The sequence below is a fragment of the Poecilia latipinna genome, unplaced genomic scaffold (assembly GCF_001443285.1).
Source record: "Poecilia latipinna isolate Pla-1442-1.1 unplaced genomic scaffold, P_latipinna-1.0 Scaffold54, whole genome shotgun sequence".
NCBI classification, from domain to species: Eukaryota; Metazoa; Chordata; class Actinopteri; order Cyprinodontiformes; family Poeciliidae; genus Poecilia; species Poecilia latipinna.
Genome location: NW_015112670.1, coordinates 704,093 through 726,252, shown reverse-complemented (window position 1 = coordinate 726,252; position 22,160 = coordinate 704,093). Strand labels below are relative to the sequence as shown.

The following is a 22,160-nucleotide window of genomic DNA, read 5'->3' as shown; positions in this document are numbered from 1 at the left end:
ATTATGTGTCAGAAGAGGGCTTTGAAATTAATAATACAAAAAAAAATTGACCAAAAGGGCACTTTGGAGCAAGGAGCAAAAAGGGCAGGTGCTCAAGCAACCCCAGCCCCCCTCTCTGCACGTGCCTGGGAACTCTGTTAAAACAAGAGCGACAGTGAGCCCCTCCGCTGACCAGCCGTTACTGTGCTAAATTGCCGTTGGCTCTCCTGACAAGCAAATATTTACAATATAATTCAAAAAATATTTCCAATATAAATCAAAGAATTGTTCACACGAAACTTCCACACATATATCTCGCCACTCCAGCTCACTTCCCCAACAAGAGACCGTCAACACAAATAGCAGCGCTAATTGACATTTACCTGTTTAAACAAGAGCGACAGTGAGCGCCTCCGCTGACCAGCCGTTACTGTGCTAAGTTGCCGTTGGCTCGCTGAGTCATGAGTGCTGCTCACTGTGCTCTATGTGCCCACTGGTGGCGAACCGTTGTAACTGCAGCACAGCGCAACTCAGCAAGAGATGTGATAAATGATTAAGGATATGGAAAATTTGGCTAGATTATATTTTATGCTTTTAAATTGCAGTCATTATTGTGCTTCAAGTCTACCATTTCGATTACAGTAGCTCCTTCTTTAGGGGAAAAATGAATGAATCCATAATTGTAGAGACACGAGTTTGATCATCTTCACGGCGTGGTAAAGTAGTTACCGGAAGTTGGTTTGTAAGTATGTTGAAGCTTTGCTCTTTTTCTGCGGCTAAAGCTACTTAGCAACTTTCATAGCGTTGTTTTTATGTGTCTAATTCACAGACATTATTGAACTTAGTGGTCTATCATTTTCATTTAGCTTCTTATTTGAGGTAGAAATCAATAAAAGAATATTTGAGGAATAATGCTAGTTTGATCGTTCTCAGTGGGCTTTGCATTTTTTTTCTTGTGTTCCTTTGAAAAAAAGAAAAACATTGTTATTGCAAATATACAGCCTAATAAAATAATTGGGCATGGGAACACAAAATCAACATAATGTGATTTATCAAATGGGCCATATGAAGATCAGCTTCACTTTTGTCAGACTACAAATTTATGGATACATAAATCCATTCATGTATTTATGAATGGATGAGTGAGTGAATGTAGTGTGGAACACTTTAGGATCATCTGGACTTCAGGCCATTTACCATTTATAAGCACAAAACTGCAAAGATGTCCACTCCACTTTAAGTAAAGGATCATTGCCAAATAGAGTGTTGAGTCCTCTGCTGCTCATTGTGTATTCTCATGACTGTTCAGCAGCAACTGCAGGCAATCTAGCTGGACTGGGATTTCTGACAGCAGTATAATTGTCTGTCTCATTACCTTTCTGCAGGTCTGATGTTACAGAGCCCTCTGAGGAACATGGGGATATGTTTTTTTCCTTTGCCTTACCTCGCAATAGGTTTTACGTTCTCTTGCAACAATGCACTAATCGGTTCATGCGGCATAATTGAATACTGTAAGCCTTTTTTTGTGGCCATCATACTTTCTGTTATTACATAAGGCTTTCGTGAGGGTTTTCCATGTATGTTAATATCTTGTTGTGAAATATCACACGTTTTATATATTTTTCTTTAAGATAGAAATGTACAATAATGAAATGAAATGAAATGAAATTTATTCAAACATGATACAAATATAAAAATAAAATAGTGCACAGTAACAAGAAGTGCATAAAAAAGAAGAGAAAATACAGTTTTTTTGTTTCAGTTAACATATCATGCTCAAAATGGGGTAGGAAGAAATGAGAACTTATAAACTCCTACCCCTAAACACTTGAAACTTTAGAGTCCCTACTGTCATTAAAAAAATCAAAGTCAAAGTGGCAGTCAGAAGTAACAGTTACTAATATTTACCTATACATTTTCCCATTTTATGCTGGTTTGTCTTTCTAAACCCTTACACCAAGTGTAATAAACCTATAAACCTATGATATAAACAGAAACTTTCCGTAAAAAGGAAAGAAATAAAAAGAATACATCCAAACTATTTGGACTATTTCTGAGTTATTATCACGGGGTAATAACTGACAGTTTTGATTGTATCTCCTTTGTGTTGATAGTCTGATTAGTTTCAAGGGCCGTTCTCATGTACAGTTCCATCTCAGCCTTACACAAACAGACTTAAACATGCAGTGAATAAATCAATTTTCAATCAATGTTTTGCACCAAAGAGTTAATTTTCACCGAGTCTCTTTATTGAAAATTTAAATTGACATTTGTGGCTGTATGCAAAATAAGATTGCTGCTGTTAGAGGTGCCCAATACAGCGGTCACGATTCACTAGTCGATCTGAGGAAGGTTATGAGTTGATCTCGGCAGTAGCGTCTTTTGGTGACAAAAAACTGAACTCCACCAGGAGGGTGAGACGATCTCTTCTCACACACAAATCAAAATATTCACTAAGATCCTAAATGTTTTTAAAAGACAAGAAAAAGAACTCAATAAATAATCCCACAAAAAGAATAGTTACTGTGATTATTGTTTGAATAAGGTGTTGCGCCGATTCTGTGTGTTTTGGCTCCATTAACAAAAAATAGGTGACCAACAGACCGACTATCTGAGAGGTCACTAGCAGAGCAGGTGTGAAATTATCAACCACTGTTGTGTTCAAGACTGACACCTGCTGGCCTGACTAGGACAAACTAGCAACCCCCTCAATGTGTCAGAAGTTAGATTTTCTATCTCTTTAATATGTCTGCTATAAGTGATGTATAATCATATATAAAATACAATACATTTACAATCTTTGTGTCATGTGGTAGCGCTCAGCCGGCTGGTGAAAGAAAAAGTAGCTCTTGGTCTCAAAAAGTTTGGGCATGACAACAAATGATTAAATATTCAACACAAAAAAGATATTTTGTGAAAATAAAATAGAAACAAATATATGTGATTTCAATTGCCCAACCTAAGAGAGGAAAAGAGCAAAGGAACCACAAATAAATTAGCAAACTGTAGAGGAATTTTATTCTTTAAACTTATGGACAGAGTACACACTTATGGCCAACGGCTTTCTCACTTGAATGTGTGCACTCTTTATCTAAAATGTTTGTTCCTTCCTTTAAGGAAGGTTAAGGAGGTCATATTAGAAGAAGGGTGTGTTTTTTTTTTCTTTCTGCAAGAAAGAAGATGTGTGTGCAACTCCACTCTGTGTCTTCAAAGCAGAGCAGATCCCAGTGGGGTGATGGTCTGTTTTCCGTACTGGCGAGAAATAAACTGACCAACCATAGATCTCTCTCATCCATCTTTATTTAATGAAGGACTGCACTCCAGAAAAACAAACCTATGCAATGCATCATTCTTGTTATATTATATGATATATCTTATTCTTATCTAGAGACAGTTACTATATCTTTGTATTTAGCAATTGTGGATCAAATAATTTTTTGTTTTCTAGAAAACATAAATCCACTCCTCTTTTTCATGTAAAATACTAAAATTGATTAAAAAATATACATATGGTTTCCTTTATGTAAGATCCAAGTGAGAGCGATCTCTGTAGACATGTTAGCGTGGTCGATGGACAATAACATCATACTCTGCTGATGTATCATGTTTTTGCAGAGACCTATAAGTTTGATCTTCGGTGAGTTTTGGTTATGTTCTTGTTTTGCTTTGAAGAAAAGAAACACATTATTTCAACTGTACAGCCCATATACTGTAATTTGGCCTGAAAAGCATGAAATAAACATCATGTAACTTACCAAAGGTGATAAATGTAGGTGAAACAGAAAACATGTGCAATGAGTGAAACACCAGCAATAACCCAGGGAAGAACTACCAAGACAGGAGCACGTTTCTCATGAGCTGTAAAATGACAGAAATACATGTGAATTGGGGTTTCTGTGGATCAGAGTTTGAATGAAGGGTTTGAATAGTTAGCTTAAAAGCTTCTAAGCTTAAAATCTTAAAAAGTTGATTTGAGATTAACTCAAACATAATGTAAAATGTAATGTTTTGTTTTGATATCTGAATCTGCCCAAACGTTTAATTAATTAATTAATTAATTAATTAAATTAATCCTGACTTCCGAAGATTTGCCTTTACCCTTTGGTTAGTTTCTCATACTGAGATCAAAGTTCAGATCTACCATGACTGACTGACACCTGCTGGCCTCAGGTTTGCAACCAGCTTCTGACTGAGAAACCAGTAACCTGCTCCCAGTGTCAGAATCTCACTGAGGAAGAAACTGCGTTAGGTTTTCTGTCACTTTATTATTTCTGCTAAAACTGATGCATATTCGCATATAAAATAAGTCAATAGAGTTTAATCTGCAATTTTTATGTCTTTGTGTCATGAGGTAGATCTCAAGCGGCGGTGAGAGAAAAAGTAGATCTTGCTCTCAAAAAGATTGGGCACCCCTGGGTTAAGACCTCTGCATGTTGCACACACCCAGAGCCTTTCAGGATTTTTGCCAACACTGTAATCACATGTGTTTGTAACATATCTTATAGCCGTGGTATAGATAGTTTACACTTCATATTTATAAAATTGGAAAGAAAAAAAAACAAACATTGAATCTCACTAAGATAAAGAACATACTTACAGGTTACGTTCATAGAAACTGACACTTCTCTGGTTATGTTACCAGGGAAGCTGATCTTACAGATTACATTGGTGTTGTTGTGCTTAGCTGAAGGGTTAAAGGACAGAGTTGAGCTGTGTCTCTGTGTGACAGCAGTCAGATTCTCTGTTTTTAAAGCAGTGATGTTTCCTTTGATGAAAGAGTCTTTTTCTCCTTTTCCTCTCCACATCCAGGTGATGTTAGGAGGAGACCCAGAGCAGAGACCAGGAGCAGTGCAGGTCAGAGTGACCAGCTGTCGCTCAGTCAGTGGAATCATCACTGAGGGCTTTTGGTTCAGTTCTGATGGAAACAGTTCACTGAATGAAAACTCACAAAACCAGTTAGTTTTATTATCTTAAATTTGATGACACAGATTGAAAAACTAGATGATGTCTTACACTTGGAAAAACAAATGAAAATTTTACTTTTGTCAAAAATAAACTTTTACAATCAATCTTATCTCAGAGGTTAATAAAAAAAGTAAAAAGAAAAATATTTTTTATCATGTTTAGAAATATAATGTGACATTATACTGAAGTTTTTTTTTTGTTTCCCTACCTGTTACTAATAGTGTTGGTTTTTCCTCATATGAAAATGCTTCTCCTGTTGCTTTTCCCTCAATTCGGAGCCGATAGCTTCCAGAATCAGATTCCTTGAGATCATTGATTATGATGCTGCAGTTCTTCTGAGCAACATCCGATTCCACCAGTGACACTCGACCTTTGAACCCAGGCTGAATGTTTTCCTTGTTCTTGTCAGAGTGAAATATAATCTCAGGATGGTAACATCTGGCAGTATCACATTTAGACCAAACAATATGTTCGGGTGCAAAGAGAGATGTGAAAGTGCATGGTATCACAGCACAGAGTCCAACCTCTGCTCTTATTTCGTCCTCATTGAAAGTAACACAATAACCTTCAGGCTTGCAGGACTTTTCCCTTTGCAATGCATCTGTTAGTAAGAAAATAATTAAACTCAGGATTTGTTAAAAAAAATATTTCAATGAAATGAAACATTGTCAAAGTAGTTTCTTGTCAATGTTTATACAAACCAGATTCTATTTATAAGGTTTTTTAAACATTAACCATTATTTTTTCCTTGAGTGATCTGCACATAATAAATACATTGTAATCATGTGTAAATTTGTGAAACAAATATATACACTTGAGGGACTTGCTATAAATATCGTAGCAAGCAAATGTGAATACATACATTTAGTGTGTTTAATTTTAGTACTGATTCATGTTCATAAATGAGAAGATTCATACATTACCATTGTTAGAAGGGAGAAACACGATTAACCAGATGAAAACAAACATCCTGATTTGAAGCTTGAAACCTTCAGTCCATTCCAAACAGGGAAGAAACTTTAATCCAGGAGTTTCAGAAAAATACTGAAACTGAAGCAGAGTTCAGACATAACATCATACATACAATGCCAAATTTCTTTACTGGATTTCATTTTGCTATTGCTGCACTTTATGAATTTTTTAGATAAAGTTTTGCTAATTATGACTTTACATCTTTTTTGTAAAGATAAATAAATGTGACTGTAAATAATTAAAATTTGTAATCATCAGGACAATTTATACACTGCACCTCTGTGGCATTATAGGTTTGAATTGATATTTAACTTTGTTCAGCAAGAAAGCACTGATTTTTTTCTCTTTAACTCTCCCACACACACCGACAGACATGAACATTGATTATTTTGTTCATCAGTCTGAGAGCTAAAGCATTGTTTGTTGCATTCTTTTATTTTGAGGAACTCTGTTAAAACAAGAGCGACAGTGAGCCCCTCGGCTGACCAGCCGTTACTGTGCTAAATTGCCGTTGGCTCTCCTCACAAACAAATATTTACAATATAATTCAAAAAAGAAATATTTACAATATAAATCAAAGAATTGTTCACACGAATCTTCCACACATATATCTCGCCACTCCAGCTCACTTCCCCCACAAGAGACCGTCAACACAAATAGCAGCGCTAATTGACATTTACCTGTTAAAACAAGAGCGACAGTGAGCGTCTCCGCTGACCAGCCGTTACTGTGCTAAGTTGCCGTTGGCTCGCTGAGTCAGGAGTGCTGCTCACTGTGCTCTATGTGCCCACTGGTGGCGAACCGTTGTAACTGCAGTACAGCGCATCTCAGCAAGAGATGTGATAAATGATTAAGGACAAGGGCGTAGGAACGAGTCTGTCATTGGGGGGGACGCATATCGGAAACCTGACAGATAAGTAATTAGCTTGAGCAGAATTCATGAGGCGTCTATGCTTATATTATGTCTATGGTGGAGCCTCCATGGAGATTCGAAAAAGAATCTCCATGGAGATTCCGTCAAAAAAAATCGGAATTGAGTCACTTCAGGCTGCATTGTGAACGCACCCTTGGTCGTCCATATTCGTGGCCTTCGAAGGACCCGTATTATAACTTATATAAAAGAAAGACCCGTATTATAACTTGCATAAAAGAAGTCAATAGAGTTTCATTTACAATCTTTGTCTCTGTTGGGTTCCTGGGTGTTTCTTTTTTGTTGTTGGGGTTGCTGTTTCTCCGTCCATCCTTCAGGGGGCGCCTGGCGGTTATTCCTGGAGGGTGTGGGCCAGCTGATGCGAATAACCTGCTCTGCATGATCTCATCTAGGAGTATAAGAAGAGGAGGCAGCCTACACACCAGTGCAAGAGTGTTTTTGCCAGTTTTGGTATTACAGGCCACCTGAATTCTTCCAGTGATCGCTCTTTGTGAACTCCTAGTGATTTTATTTTGTGCCTCCACAGGGACTCTCCTTGTAGAAGCTGTGAAACCCTTTTGTGGAGTTCCAGCGCAGAGCCTCTCCTCCTACAACCTTTCCTCTCCTTGTGACGCTGGTGGAATATGCCCACCGGATGCCCAAGTCCCTGTTCCCCACCATTGTGACCAGATCTCCACGCAGGCTGCCCTCCTCTCTCCTGCCATCAAGAAACTCGACCTGACCTCGTCCGCCCTCCAGTGCTGCCCCCGCCACCTTTAAGCTTAGCAGCAACACCCAACTTAAAGATATCCGGCCAGGAACCATCAGATTCCCCTTGGTCCAGATCGTCTCAGCTAAAAGTAAGAATGTTCAGTTTTTCCCTGCAGTTTGCTATTCCCTCCGGTCATTGAACTCACCATACTCTCTCACCCTCTAGTTCCAACCCAGAAGCACCGATTCCACTCCGGACCAGTTTCTTCCCCCTTTTTTTCTGACTGTGGTTTTTTCTGCAATAAATATCATTTTACTGATTTCCCTTGTACCGTGGGTGTTCTTGCATGTGGGTCAGACGATTAAAACCCGACATGACAGTGTCATGTGGTAGCGCTCAGCCGGCTGGTGAGAGAAAAAGTAGCTCAAGGTCTCAAAAAGTTTGGGCATTACAACAAATGATTAAATATTCAACATAAAAAAGATATTTTGTGAAAATAAAATACAAAAAAGATATTTAATTTCAATTGCCCAACTGAAGAGAGGAAAAGGGCAAAGGGACCACAAATAAATTAGCAAACTGTAGAGGAATTTTATTCTATAACCTTATGGAAAGTGTTCACACCTATGAACAGCTTTCTCACTTGAATGTATGCACTCTTTATCTTAAATGTTTGTTCCTTCCTTTAAGGAAGGTTAAGGAGGTCATATTAGAGGAAGTGTGTGTTTTTTTTTCTTTCTGCAAGAAAGAAGATGTGTATGTGTGCAATTCCACTCTGTGTCTTCAAAGCAAAGCAGATCCCAGTGGGGTGATGGACTGTTTTCCGTACTGGCGAGAAATAAACTGACCAACCATAGATCTCTTTCATCCATCTTTATTTAATGAAGGACTGCACTCCAGAAAAACAAACCTATGCAATTCTTATTATTCAGAGACAGTTACTATATCTTTGTATTTAGCAATTGTGTATCAAATCTGTAAGATCCAAGTGAGCGCAATCTTTGGAGACATGTTAGCGTGGTCGTTGGACAATAACATCATACTCTGATGAGGTATCACGTTTTTGCAGAGACACATAAGTTTGATCTTCAGTGAGTTTTTTTTTTTTTCTTGTGTTCCTTTGAAGAAAACAAACACGTTATTTCAACTGTACAGCCCATATACTGTAATTTAGCCTCAGAAGCATGAAATAAACATCATGTAACTTACCAAAGGTGCCAAATGTAGATCATACAGAAAACATGCACACAGAGTGAAACACCAGCAATGACCCAGGGAAGAACTCCAAAGACAGAAACATGTTTCTCATGATCAGCTGTAAAATGACAGAAATACATGTGAATTGGGGTTTCTGTGGAGCAGAGTTTGAATGAAGGGTTTATATACATCTGAGTTAAGGAAGCTTAAAAAGTTGATTTGAAATGAACTCAAACGTAATTTTAAATGTAATGTTTTGTTTTGATATCTGAATCTGCCCAAACATTACAAAATTATACATAAAGCACACTGTTTCTGATCTAGAAAGAGGAAATACATATGCCAGATACACGTTTAAAGGAAGTTGTACCTTCTTCTGACAGCTCTCGACGCACCATTAGGTTTTCTTTGACTTCCCAATTTTCATTGTTGCTAAAACATTCAACACTGATGTTGCCAGGGTTTCTAAGAGACAGGGTGCTGTTGACAGTGTGGTTTGACACTATGTTGAAGACAGAGTACTCAGTGTGGTCCTTTAGTAGTGGCCATGTGATGGTGGGTGAAGGAAACCCCTCACTGATGCATACACAAGTTAAGACCTCTGCATGTTGCACACACCCAGAGCCGTTCAGGATTTTTGCCAACACTGTAAGCAGATGTGTTTGTAGTATATCTTATAGCTGTGGTATATATATTTTACACTTCATATTTATAGAATTGGAAGAAAAACATTGAGCGTCACTAAGATAAAAAACATACTTACAGCTTATGTTCAGAGAAACTGACTCTTCTGTGGTTATGTTACCAGGGAAGCTGACCTTACAGATTACATTGGTGTTGTGGTGCTTAGCTGAAGGTTTAAAGGTCAGAGTTGAGCTGTGTCTCTGTGTGACTGCAGTCAGATTGTCGGTTTTTAAAGCAGACGTGCTTCCTGTGACGTGATAGTCCTCTGTTTTTCCTCTCCACATCCAGGTGATGGTAGGAGGAGACCCAGAGCAGAGACCAGGAGCAGTGCAGGTCAGAGTGGCCTGCTGTCCCTCAGTCAGTGGAGGAACCATCACTGTGGGTCTCTGATATAGACCTGATGAAGACATGGTTGGCAAATAAAATCAATAGGCAATATTATCAAGTATTTTAAATTTAGATGGAAGATATACATTTTATAGCAATAAAGTATTGAACATGTTTAACTCAATATTAATGCAGTTTCTATGGTCTGCTATTAGAGATCAACGAAGACAGTTTCTTGTGAATTTTTAGACACATAGACTTAAAAAAAAAAAACTTGAAACATAAAATAAATGTATGCACATCAATAAATTAACAAACGGAAGTAGCTTTTGAGGTTGAGTTTCATACCTTTAACAGAGAGACTTGTTCTTGAAGGGAACGTAAGTCCATCTGCCATTCCTTGGTAAAAACCATTAACTCTGAGCTGATATGATCCAGAATCAGATGTGTTGAGGTCATTGATCATGATGCTGCAGTTCCCCTGACTCACATCAGGATCCAACAGTAAAACTCGTCCTAGAAATTCTGATGGAACCTTGTCATGATTTGTGTGAAATACTACATCAGAATCACCACATCTCCTTCTCCATGGTTCACATTTAAACCAGACAATAGCTTTTGGTGTAAATCCATCAGCCATGGTGAAGAAACATGGTATCACAACACACAGTCCAGCTTCAGTTGTTATTTCTCCTTCATTGAGAGTAATGCAGTATCCACCGGAACAGATCGGTCTTCCAAGGGCTGATTCAACTGTTAATGTGAAAGAAAAGATAGTAATACATTTGTTTTTGTTATAACTGTGGCATCTACTACAAAACCTTTGCAAACTGAGGCTATTTTCATCTAACTAATAATTTTTATTAGTGCAGAAACAAAAAACTGTGTAACAGTGTCAGGATTATAAGTTTTTAAAAACTTGAGAGGAATAAACAAACATTTCATGATTACATTAATCACCTAAACAAATTGATTTAATATCAAAGTTAAACATTATCACATAAAAACTGCTTTAAGCACTACATAATAAAATAAAAGAAAAAAGAATGAAAATGCTCCTGATACCTGTGTTTTTGGTGGAACCCCACAAAAAGAAAAGCAATGTCATCCAGAAGAAAGTGAACATGGTTTGATTCTGTCGTGGTTACTCTCCTGTTCCTTCAGTGCAGCATTAAAATGCAGAAATGGCTTCAGTGGGAAGTTCAGTCTTGAGATGCCAAAATATAGCAATACAGGAAGTGTTTTTTTTTCTTTTTTTTACTCAGTTATACCATTGAGACATTTTATCATGAGGAGTGGCTCTTTCTGGCAGTCAGATAAATTAAGACAGATCTTTACACTAGTTAAAAGTATAATTAACACTATGTTCTAATGCAGTAGTCTTTAACATCCTAATTAATGCAACGTTCACTGGAACCAACAGTCTTAATCAGTATGATTTAAACCCAGGATTGTTATGACTTGAGCTGACGGAACCTTGTGATTTGTGAAATATTATGTCAGAGATTCGCATTTGAACCAGACAATATTTTTTGGTGTAAATCCGTCAGTAGTGGTGAAGGAACATGGTATCGTAACACATAGTCCAGCTTCGGCTGTTTTTACCACCTCATTGAGAGTAATGCAAAGTCAGTTTTAACAGAATGGTCTTCTGAGAGCTGATTCAGCTGACAAATGCAGAAATATATATTTCTAATGATGACACTGATTTTTAACAACTGAAAAGACCATTTGTATCAACTTATTAGTACCTCACTTCCCCCATTTACCTTTTGTCTTCCTAAATGTATTACCCATTCCTTCCAGTTGAGGGAGCTCCAGTTCCAGATCCTAGATCCCAGAGCTGTATCCCACCATCTCACCATGTGTTTAAGGCTAACTGGGACATCATCATCTTCAAAATTCGTAAACCTTTATGGTGAACAAAAGTTAATCTAACAAGTGCATATTTTTCCTCATGAAGACTGTTCATGAGGAAATATTGTTCTCTTGTTTGCTAGAGAAACCTCTGTGGGACAACTTATACACTTAAAAACCCACTGACTCCTTTTAGGACATACATTGTCTGGTTGCTCCAACATCTGATCTATCAAACCACATGCCACCATCTATCTTTGATTAAATGACTCACCTTGGACTACTTAGTCTTTTCCATCTCCACTGCAGCAATTCTGGTTATAATAGTAAGTCTATTATTCAACAAGTGTCTTGATAGCATCTTCTTCTTAATGACTGTAAGATGGCAAGTTTGAGATGCCAAACGTGACAGAATCAGCTGTAATTCTGAAAATAATGTCGTTTAGGTGACTGTTAAACCCACATGATGAGTGAAGGAGGGAAATTGCCAACACTGCAGGGTGGATTCATAAAGTCTCCATCCTTTACAGTTGTTTTTCCAACAACCAGAGGTTTCCTTTGTGCCTGTGGACGTCATGGTGTTTTAGATGTCACTATGTCAGTTGTTTTGTCAGAAGTCTCACTTGTACTTAATATGAGTTGGTATCTAACTCCAGTTCACATGTGGAGTGGTATGGTGAGATATTCAACAAGCACTTTGTCGATAGTTGAGCTCTTGTATACTTGAGCTGTAATGAGCTCCATCATGTAACCATTCTCACGCATTGTATAGTGTGTCAACATTGATTTCCTATTTTAATAATCCTTTATCACACAATTTAATGCTAATGGTGACATGCATTCTGTTTCTGCATTGTTCTGCTTGCCTTGTTGTAGTTAATGCTTCAAAGATTTTAAGAAAGACTAAGTAATAATTGCATGTCAACTATTATAAATTGTATTCAAATTCTTCCCAGGTGAATTTATGACAATTTCACTTGCACGTTTGGGTTTTGTTGATTTTTTTTCTGTCATAAAGTTGAGACCCAGAGCAGAGCAACAAATATTACATGTACTCTGTGTTTTACAGTTTCATTTATATAAAGATAATTTCAACAGTGTCTCAGTGTTGGAAACAGATGGAATGAGCAATGCATCCAGTCAGTATTCACTGATCAAAGCTTCACCTCATCAAGACAAGCCACATCCACATGAAAAATGACCGAACAAACCAGAAACTGTTTTATTTAAAAGCCAAATCATTCACTTTATTTTAGCTACTACACTGAAACTGTAAATATAAAAAATCTTTTGACTGTCCATTGCTTTGAGCACAGCAGTCTCTTTATGTTAGCGGTAGGCTGCCCTCTGCTGGCTGTTACTAAAAGCTATGCAAGTGTTTTGTTCTGTATGCATGCTTAACAAGCATCTTGCATATATTTTTTCTTAAAACCTCATCCACTTTTACATATATTGGTGATGCTCATATAAACACAGGCTTGCATAATATATAACTTTTCATTGATCGTCTTTATACCACATCTAAAAATCATTGAATAATTAATTAAATTTGATATAAAATGGTAATACAAAGTTTTAAGCAAAATAACCAAAAACAAATGCTGGTCAGTCAGAGGGCATCGCTACAACACAGAACACAAACATAAAACATTGTTGTTTATACATTTGATGTGCACAAAATCAACAATCGCCCCTAAAATTGTTAAAACATAAATACAAATTATTTATGTGCAAATTATTTATTAATTTGCAGGCCATTAACAAATGGCCTGCAAAAGTAATAAATGATATCTATCTTCTTTTAATAAATTCTGACACATTTAAGTGATTCTTTTTTTAATTGCTAAATTATGTATAAATTGCTTTTATAAAAATAATGCCTTTTTACATCCCTTTAATAAATACAATTTAATTTCCTTTAACTTGCCACAAAGTCCTTTTATAGTATAAATAGACAGCACAATTAATGGAAATTAGGATTCCGATCAAAATATGGCATTTTTTCACTTCTTTATGTCATAGACTACATACCAAATAGGGTTAATAAAAAATCTTTGACTCCAAGCACAGCCTCCTGTGCCTCCAAGCACAGGAGGCACAGGACAACAACAAACAATGTTGTCGTTATCAACAAGACATTGTTGATAACGACAACAATGTCTTGTTGTCGTTATCCTCCTCATTCTTCTTGTCCTCAGCCTCATTTTTTTTGTTTCTGAATTTCTGCATACTCCGTCTCATTCTCCATTCGGTTGTCTTCCTTTTCGAGATGCCTGTTCAACTTGGAGTGATCAATGGTGGCATACGTCAGGTTGTTCGATACACTGTTGAGTTCAGGGGCCAAGGCTCCATTCACTGCTCCTTCTTGGACTTCACCCTGAGCCTTGTTCACTGATTGACCACTACAACTCTGAAAGATACAAAAAAGAATGGCATTACATAATTGCTGAAACAATAAACATTTTCTCTAGTAATTTGTGAATTTTCAGTCTCTGCCAGCTATTCTGTCATATATCATTTGTCAAGGATCGAGCTGAAGTCACGGCCTGCCAAGAACAGAAGAAAAAAGGAGAAAATATAGCGTATTTTTATTCTACTCTTTTATGTATTATATATGTAAGGTTTTGAAGGGTGTTGCTCAAAATTTTCATCTTTGTTTAATAACTAATGACATGGAGGAATTTTCATTCAAAGTAAGATTTGAGTGTCTGTTTGAAATGCAACTGTGCTGCCTTTGAAATGAAATGATTACACCTGCTGCAGCTTTTGTAATTTTTCTTCCCTATATACCTCAGTCTACTTCTATATACATATTCTAATTAAGCCTTTTTAACCTGCGCTTTGAGAACCAGAACTATGAAAATGCACAATGCTCCTTAAATGATATCAAAGGCCTTTAAATGGACATATGATTTTTGTAAACTTAACATGTGTTATGATTTACTGCTGGAGATTCCTAGTTTTAACCCAGACAAATCCATGAAAATCTATTAAAAATATTTATTTATCATTAGGCCTCGCTCAAATTTCCTTTGGCAAAAACCCCCAACAACATTTCACACTTTAAAAGCAGCTTACCTGTGGATCATCTGGAGCGATCGCTTCAAGAGTTTCAACCGAATTTCCAGACTTCTTCAGTTTTTTTCTGTGAAAAAATATATTCACTCAGCAAAAGCTTAATACGTTTATGCTGGCTTTGCATGCTAACAAGATCAATGAACAGAGCTAATATACCTGTAATATTTCATGGCAATAACAGAGAGAAGGATAAAAATAAATCCCCCGATAAAAACGGCAATGAGGATTTCCATCCAGGGAACTGTTGAAGACTCATCTGACAAAAAGACAAAACAAAATTAAGATACATTGTAACTATCAGATTTGCAAAGGTTTTCAGGCAAAGTAATTCCTTTTTTTAATAAAATGTAAAAAATATACATGCTTCTCACAAACCCTGCATTTATATGTCATAACTCCTTGAAATACCTGTTTTCAATCATCTTATGGCAAACTACATTTTTAATGTATTTTTCACCTTTCCACACAGGGGGACAACATGCTATTGGATTTAAAATAGCACGTTGCACATTAATAATGTAACTTTGAGGGAAAACTATAAAATTTTATTTGGTGACCATAAATTTGAGCATTTTCTAACAGAATTTTGCTTGACTGATTAACTTGTTTCTGACTTTTTATCTTGTTCTCTATATGATGCTGTCATATCTATTCCCCTATTAAGCTCTTTGCATTCTCATCTTAGTTCTGATGGATAATCTTTGGTCCTGTAACTTTGCACCATCCTCATTTGACTCAGATGTTGGCTCCACCTGCCTTTCTGTTGATGTTTATGTCTTGTGTAGAGCTTTAAGTAAAATAAAATAAAAATATTAATACTCACATACTTGAAATAATGTGAAAACATATTACAATATTAATATAGTATTTTAGTTAGAAAACATTTTTTTAGTTATAGTCTAATACCACAACGGTCATGAATAGACCAGCAAGGCAGTCTCTTCTCTGACTGCACAATCTGATGGGCTGGGAAAAAGCACAGCTGTCTGGAATCCATCCTTACATATAAGCATAGGTTCAACATATAGTCGTTTCCACTTGTTTCCCAAATAAAAAAATAAGAAAATCTTGAAAGATTACTTGAGGTATTACAGTTTTCTCTGACTTAAGTTTCTGCTCAGGCGTCTCTCCAAAGACCACATCTGCTGCAATCATTTATTGAGTCCCATCAAGTTCCACTTCCTACATTCTTGGCATCCAAACATTGACAAAAATAATCAGATAGATTGATTTATATTTGGATTATATGCTAACAACTTTTTTGTTAACTGTAGGAGTTTCTAAATAAAAACTGTACAGGCAAGATTTTCCTGAGGAATTTTGCTTTTCTGCTCACGTAGAAGCAGATATTTGTGAACTTTCACAAGCTGCCCAGTGGGTGGCAGTAACAGGAATGGCATACTAGAGAACAAAAAGCGGCTAACATCAGAACTCATGTAATCTACCCTCTCATGCATATAAATGATTAAAAGTTGCACAAACGTGTCACCTGTAAAGACGTGGCTTCATTTACCTGGTAGGTTTTGAATTGTGAGTTTTTTCTCTGTTTCTCCATTTTCATGGCTGCTGAAACATTTAACGCTGATGTTTTCATGGCTTTTGATGGTTTGTGTAACAGTGCTGCGGACAGCTTGACCTGACACTGTGACAGAGTCCTCAGTGTGGTCCAAAGGCAGTGACCAATTTATGGTGGGTAGAGGGAACCCCTCACTGATACACACACAGGTCAGCAGCTCCGACTTGAGCACACATCCAGACGTGTTTAGGATCCCTGAAAACCCTGTAAACACAAAAAATGTGCATTCTCACTAATACAGGTGAAGTTCAAAACATCACCTGCTGTTAGCAGTGAATCCTTTGATGGCAAAAATGTGGAAAAAAAGGAGAAAAAGAAAAGAGTTCTTTTGTCAGTATTGAAACAAACTACCACTATAAAGGATGACTAACGGATTATACTTACAAGTTTCTGTGACATTAATTTCTTCTGTCAGAGTGCTATTCAGGTGTTTTGCTGTACAAATGTAAAGCCCTGCATCTCCTCTGGTTGCATTGGTGATATAATAAGAGGCATTTACTTCCTGCAGGACATTTCCGATTAATTTTCTTGAAAACTTGATTTCTGAAGGAGGGAAGCTGTCGACACTGCAGGTCAGATTAAGATAATGTCCCTCCTTGACGCTTGCTCTGCCTGAAATCTGAGGTTTTCTTGCATCTGTGGAGCACAGTTTAAGAGAAATTGTGATACTTAAAAAGCACAAAGCAGGACACATTTTAAACACAATTTCTGCTTTTAAGTGCAGAGCAGGTGACTTTGTTGCTTTATTAAAATATCTGAATTGCAACTATATTCAGCACAATGCCATGCTCTTTATATTTAACTACTCACAGGTCACTTTCAGAGTTTCCTCCTGCACAGTTGGGCCAGCAGTGAAGCTGACCGTGCAGCTGAGTTTGGTGTTGTGGTGTTCAGCTGTAGGGTTAAAGGTCAGCGTTGAACTGTGTCTCTGTGTGAAAGCAGTCAGATTCTCAGTTTTTAAGGCAGTTGTGTTTCCTATGATATGAGAGTCTCTCTCCTTTTCCTCTCCACATCCAGGTGATGTTAGGAGGAGACCCAGAGCAGAGACCAGGAGCAGTGCAGGTCAGAGTGGCCTGCTGTCCCTCAGTCAGTGGAGGAACCATCACAGAGGGTTTCTGCTTCAACGCTGATGGAAACACGGATCACAGGTGGAATCATTTCAAAAACTCCCTTTTTGATTGAGTTACACAGAAATTCTCGAGGATTCTTTGAGCTGAAGCCATAATACACCAAAGGAGGAAATGATTGTCCTACCTGAGACAGAAACGTCAGTTGTTTTGCGGTATGAAAATCCATCAGATTTTCCATTCATATTCCCTTTCACTCTGAAGTGATAGTTTCCAGAATCCGACTCAGTGAGATCATTGATCATGATGCTACAGTTCCTTTGACTCACATCAGGCTCCAACAACGACACTCTTCCTTTAAACCCAGCTTCGGTATCTTTATCGTTGTCAGAGTTAAATACACGTGACTCTTTCTGATCTTTGGTTTTATACCAAACCATATGTCTGGGTGTAAATTGTTCATCGGTTTCGTAAGAACATGGTATCACAACACAGAGTCCAGCCTCTCCTCTTACTTCTTTGATAAGAGTAATGCAGAAGTCGCCCTTCTCACAGGACTTTTCCTCTGAACCGAATGCACCTGTCAGCCAAAGATTACATATCATCTTTCACTGGTTTGTTTATGATGAACTTCAATAAGACAGATATTTAGAATCTCAAAAATATGCAAAGAAGTACATTCTGTGTTATTATTTCATTGTGGATTTCACTTTCCCAGTAAACTAAAATGAAATACAACATATTTTAATTTAATTAAAACTTGATGTTGAAAATTTGAAAGTGGATGTTTTACCTGATAAAAACATGATTGCCCAGGCAAGAAGAAACATGTCGAAATATTAAAATGGTTTCTCCACAGGATACAGTTTACTGCAGCGTCAGAATAAAAGCAAATCCAGCGTTAGGTCTGAATGACTCTTATAAAACTTTGTAGTTTTATAAAGAGTAAGTCTCTCTGAAATAGTTTAAAATATTGTAACATTATTCCCATCAAATTGAATGTTGTTTACCTGCGCTGCCTTGTCCACAGCCTGGCTTCACTGCACTGACCCGTATCTGTTTAAGCTGGGATTTTTTTTACCACCTGTTATTTTAAGTTCTCCAGGAAGTTTGTTGATGCTAAATTGTTGTTCCGGCTTGCTTTCTTCAGAAAAGGGAAGTCAGTGTCGACACTAACGCAACACATCTTATTTACTTTGACTTTAATGGCCTTTTATCAAGTAAAACATGTATTTTCTGTCTATGATAGGGTTGAAAATATCAATCTTCTGTTATTTTAAGTGTTGTAAATGATCTCTTTTGCCACCTGATATTTAAATAAAGGAAGTGTGTTAAACAACAAAGAATTCAAGCCAAACCTTTTTCTCTTCATCAACATATTTCCCCATTTTAACAGCAAATCAGTATCTTGTCAGGAACTTAAGGATATTTGAATTGTATGATAAGGACTGTGTGACTGTTTGTTATAGTTTTACATTTATTCACAAAAGCCATCTTATTAAAAAAACGTTTTGTGTGTTTCTGTGTAAACTTTACATGCATAAGCATTTTTCTGCAGCTATCTCCAACGGTCCAAAACCGTAAAATATGTGATAGGATAACCGACCACTCAAGAGTGATTGTGTAAATCCACAATGTGTGCCCGAAAATTGATTTGGAATTGAAGCAAGCATAAACTGTTCACTGACATCAACTTCTTCTTTTGCTGCTTTCTTTCGCTGAAATGCATGGGTTTTCTCCAGTTCAGAAACTTATCCAACTGTTAGGATATTTTTTGATGTTATCAAAGCTAATAAAACTAAATGTGGGTCAGAATTGAGACACACCAATTTGGCTTTCTCTCACCATGATGGCACACAACTCAAGAGAGCAAAAACTGCAAAGACAGAGACTGAATAATACAATCAAACTTTTATCACACTATAACTAATTATATTTTCTTGATATTGATTAGTAATAATCATAGGCTTTCAGAAATGGTTGCCACAAGAACAACATTTGTATTGAATTAGAATCATTACAGGATTTGAAGCTTCAGTTGTATGTTGCTAGTGATTGGTTTTAATTTCTTCTTGGTTTTAATTTTACTTTCTGAGGTTTGACAGATGAATCATGTTGTTGTCCTTTTGGCCCCTTTATCCACAGGATTGCCACGGTACTGCAGTGGCAAACATTTCACACCGGATGCCCTTCCTGACACACCCGACCCACATCCCAGTCCTCCGATTATCCCTGGTAATGGAAGGATTTGAATCCTGGTCTCTGACCATCCGGCTCTAGGACCCAGGCCACTACTGCCCCCACTGAGAGATGACTCATGTAAAAGCACAGAAAAGGTATTTTCTATGTTTCATTCATCTAAACAAAAAAAAAAACCCTAAAACCAAAAATGACTATAATTTTGTTGTGTTTAAAAACAGCACACCAGACAAGAAATTGTTTTCTAAGAATAATCCACTGTTGTTTTTTTTTTGTATTTTTTTTTTTGTCTTTTATTTGTACTTATTTGGAACAGAAGACAGATGAATTTTGAATTGCTTAAAATAAAACAGAGCAAACCATATAATAATAAAACTGTCATACCTTTGCAATCTCTCTGATAATTTGCAGAGAGTTTGCAGCTACTGATTTGAATTATTGTGTCAGAATATCAGAACTGTAGAAAAAAAAATATGCAATGACAATAATAATAATGACCACAAAGTATTGGACAATTTAACTGTACAACACACCATGACAAAGAATTAGGTGTATTTAATACTTGAGTGAAAAAAAAAATACAAAAATAAGAGGCATTGTAAGACTGCAAGCCAGCATATCTGGAACCCTCCATTAAAATAACAAGAACACTGTCTTAATAAAAGGCAGAGTTAATTAGAATAGGTCAAAGCTGACAATGTTTGCATGCTGTAATAAACACAACTTTAAAAACATGTTCTAATAGTTGTGCCATTCTTACCACGCAGATTCTGCTCTCTCTTGATATCAGACCATGTATTAGCAATTACTTTTTTTGTGTGTGATTATTTCTTTGACAAACATCCAAATAGGTCAGAATATTTCAAACAGGAATCTTGCATAATGATTCTTCACTCTATATTTTTGTGATACTTTGGATAAAACCATAGTACTATTTAATAATTGTCCATCCATTACTTTGAGGTGTTACAGAGAAAGTAAAGAGTCAGCTTCCTTTGGAAATTTACAACTAGTAAGGCTTCATTTGGAATCACGTAGCAGCTGTTAAATGCTGTCTGTACTGCATGAGAGAAAAAAAATCATGCCAAGAGAATCCAAAACATGTGTTGTCTATCAGAACCTATGCAGCATGGCCAGATGTAGGTGTAATTTGGAGGTGTGTCATTTAAGGAGCTCAGAATAAACCAGCTTCTGTGTAGAGTAGGTTATATTCTGGAGTGGTATTTATGGAGAAGGAAAACAGGATTGTTTCCTAAAGGTGGTCGGTGAGATTCTTTTAGTTAAAGCCAGAGCAGTGGGGGAACCTGAAGCAGAAAACTGACATTGCAGAGTATTTCGATGATAGGAATCCTGCCTGCCTGGTGAGTGTGGTTAGGATATAGCCTTGACATGACAAGACAGCTTGAGATAACGAAGCCATGCAGGTACACACCAACCCAGCTGGATGAATGCCACCACATTTCTACGTGATATATTGCTACGGCAAATTTGTGTGCATACAAGAAACTCTCACTGTTCATGCAAGCCCACAGCATTCAATCCTGGCATTTACTCTGGCTGATTTTCAAAGTCACAGTATCCAATGAGAAGAGTGCCTAGCAACTATCGCAACCCTACATTTATTCTACATTAGGGGAGTTTTATAAAACTGAGGTTTTAATAATTTTTTTAAGCTAATTGATTTTAATTTGAAATCAGTGAAATTAAGCAGGCAGTTTTCTTCTGAATTTTCTGATTTGACTAGTTAAGTTCAATATTGCTTAATATTTTGAAGCCTATATTAAGACAGTGTTTATCCAGACTGGCTCTCGAAATGTGTAGCAAGACTGCTTTTAAATGTGTCAAACTGGTGAAACACTAATGCAAAATATGTTGTAAACACACTGCCATCATCTTCTTCATAAATATACATCAATTTTTATTTATTATAAGACATCATTATCAAGTTAGATTATTAGTGTGCTTTAATATCACATCACAGGTTCATCAAATGTATTTGAGCAGCACAACCAGTTGACGAGTTGGCGTTACTTTTTTCATTCATAAGTTTGATGCAATCCTGTGGGAAAGAGGAATCCATTTCTGTGGGAAGTTAACACATACCCCACAGGTCACAGACATCTGATCTTTCGGCACAATTTCAACACACACGCATACAGACACACACATTGTCTAGAGGAGATAACACTTTGGCCCCACACACATTTATATGTTGTGCTTTAGGTTTGTATTTTCTAGAATGTGTGAGAAAAAAAAAATTGGAGAAGAAAATAGACGTTTTGCACTTGCCACAATAAGCGAAAATTGATATAAATTAAGGGAAAATGCTTGAAATGAATTGTGGCAGTTTTTGTAAGTGGGTGGCACGTCACTTAATCTTTGAAATTGCTGTCAAACGTAAGTGACACCTTTCTGTTTTCTGTCTACTGAGTTCCACAACATATCAAATACAGTAATGATGAGGCAAGATGCCAAGGTGTATAACTCTGTTGTGCCTCGATACATTGATGTGCTTAAGATGTAATGAACCAGAACCAGAAAAGAGAGGATTTAATCTCTGTTCAGAAAACTGAAGAAAAACACAGTAACTCCTTGCCCTGATGCTTCGACCGGCAGCAGACGCAGTGACAGTGGTCA

The 22,160-nt window shown here is 36.9% G+C and overlaps 2 protein-coding genes across 5 annotated transcripts in view; both read right to left on the bottom strand.

Moving 5' to 3' along the window:
- Nucleotides 1–11,020, bottom strand: part of LOC106960358 (sialic acid-binding Ig-like lectin 6) — a 21,869-nt gene extending 10,849 nt beyond the window's left edge. Inside the window, exons 1-6 of one of the 4 annotated variants that reach the window (XR_001427545.1) lie at nucleotides 10,812–11,020; nucleotides 10,095–10,499; nucleotides 9,499–9,816; nucleotides 9,106–9,381; nucleotides 8,748–8,853; nucleotides 3,576–3,643 (exon numbers count right to left, since the gene is read on the bottom strand). Coding sequence is in view for 3 of the 4 variants with exons in the window: in XM_015053425.1 (XP_014908911.1) it covers nucleotides 8,551–8,656; nucleotides 8,748–8,853; nucleotides 9,106–9,381; nucleotides 9,499–9,816; nucleotides 10,095–10,499; nucleotides 10,812–10,872 (1,272 nt within the window). In the remaining variant the exon portion in view is untranslated. Of the gene's footprint in view, nucleotides 1–3,259; nucleotides 3,644–8,507; nucleotides 8,657–8,747; nucleotides 8,854–9,105; nucleotides 9,382–9,498; nucleotides 9,817–10,094; nucleotides 10,500–10,811 lie in introns of those variants that run through there. The other 3 variants (XM_015053434.1, XM_015053425.1, XM_015053445.1) reach the window with 3 other exon arrangements.
- Nucleotides 1–20,001, bottom strand: part of LOC106960133 (hemicentin-1-like) — a 59,930-nt gene extending 39,929 nt beyond the window's left edge. The window contains exons 1-3 of the mRNA XM_015053084.1: nucleotides 18,335–20,001; nucleotides 18,118–18,194; nucleotides 17,512–17,904 (exon numbers count right to left, since the gene is read on the bottom strand). Of these exons, the coding sequence (XP_014908570.1) occupies nucleotides 17,512–17,904; nucleotides 18,118–18,154 (430 nt within the window). The 5' untranslated portion in view covers nucleotides 18,155–18,194; nucleotides 18,335–20,001. The remainder of the gene's footprint in view (nucleotides 1–17,511; nucleotides 17,905–18,117; nucleotides 18,195–18,334) is intronic.
- Between the last annotated feature and the right edge of the window lie 2,159 nt (nucleotides 20,002–22,160).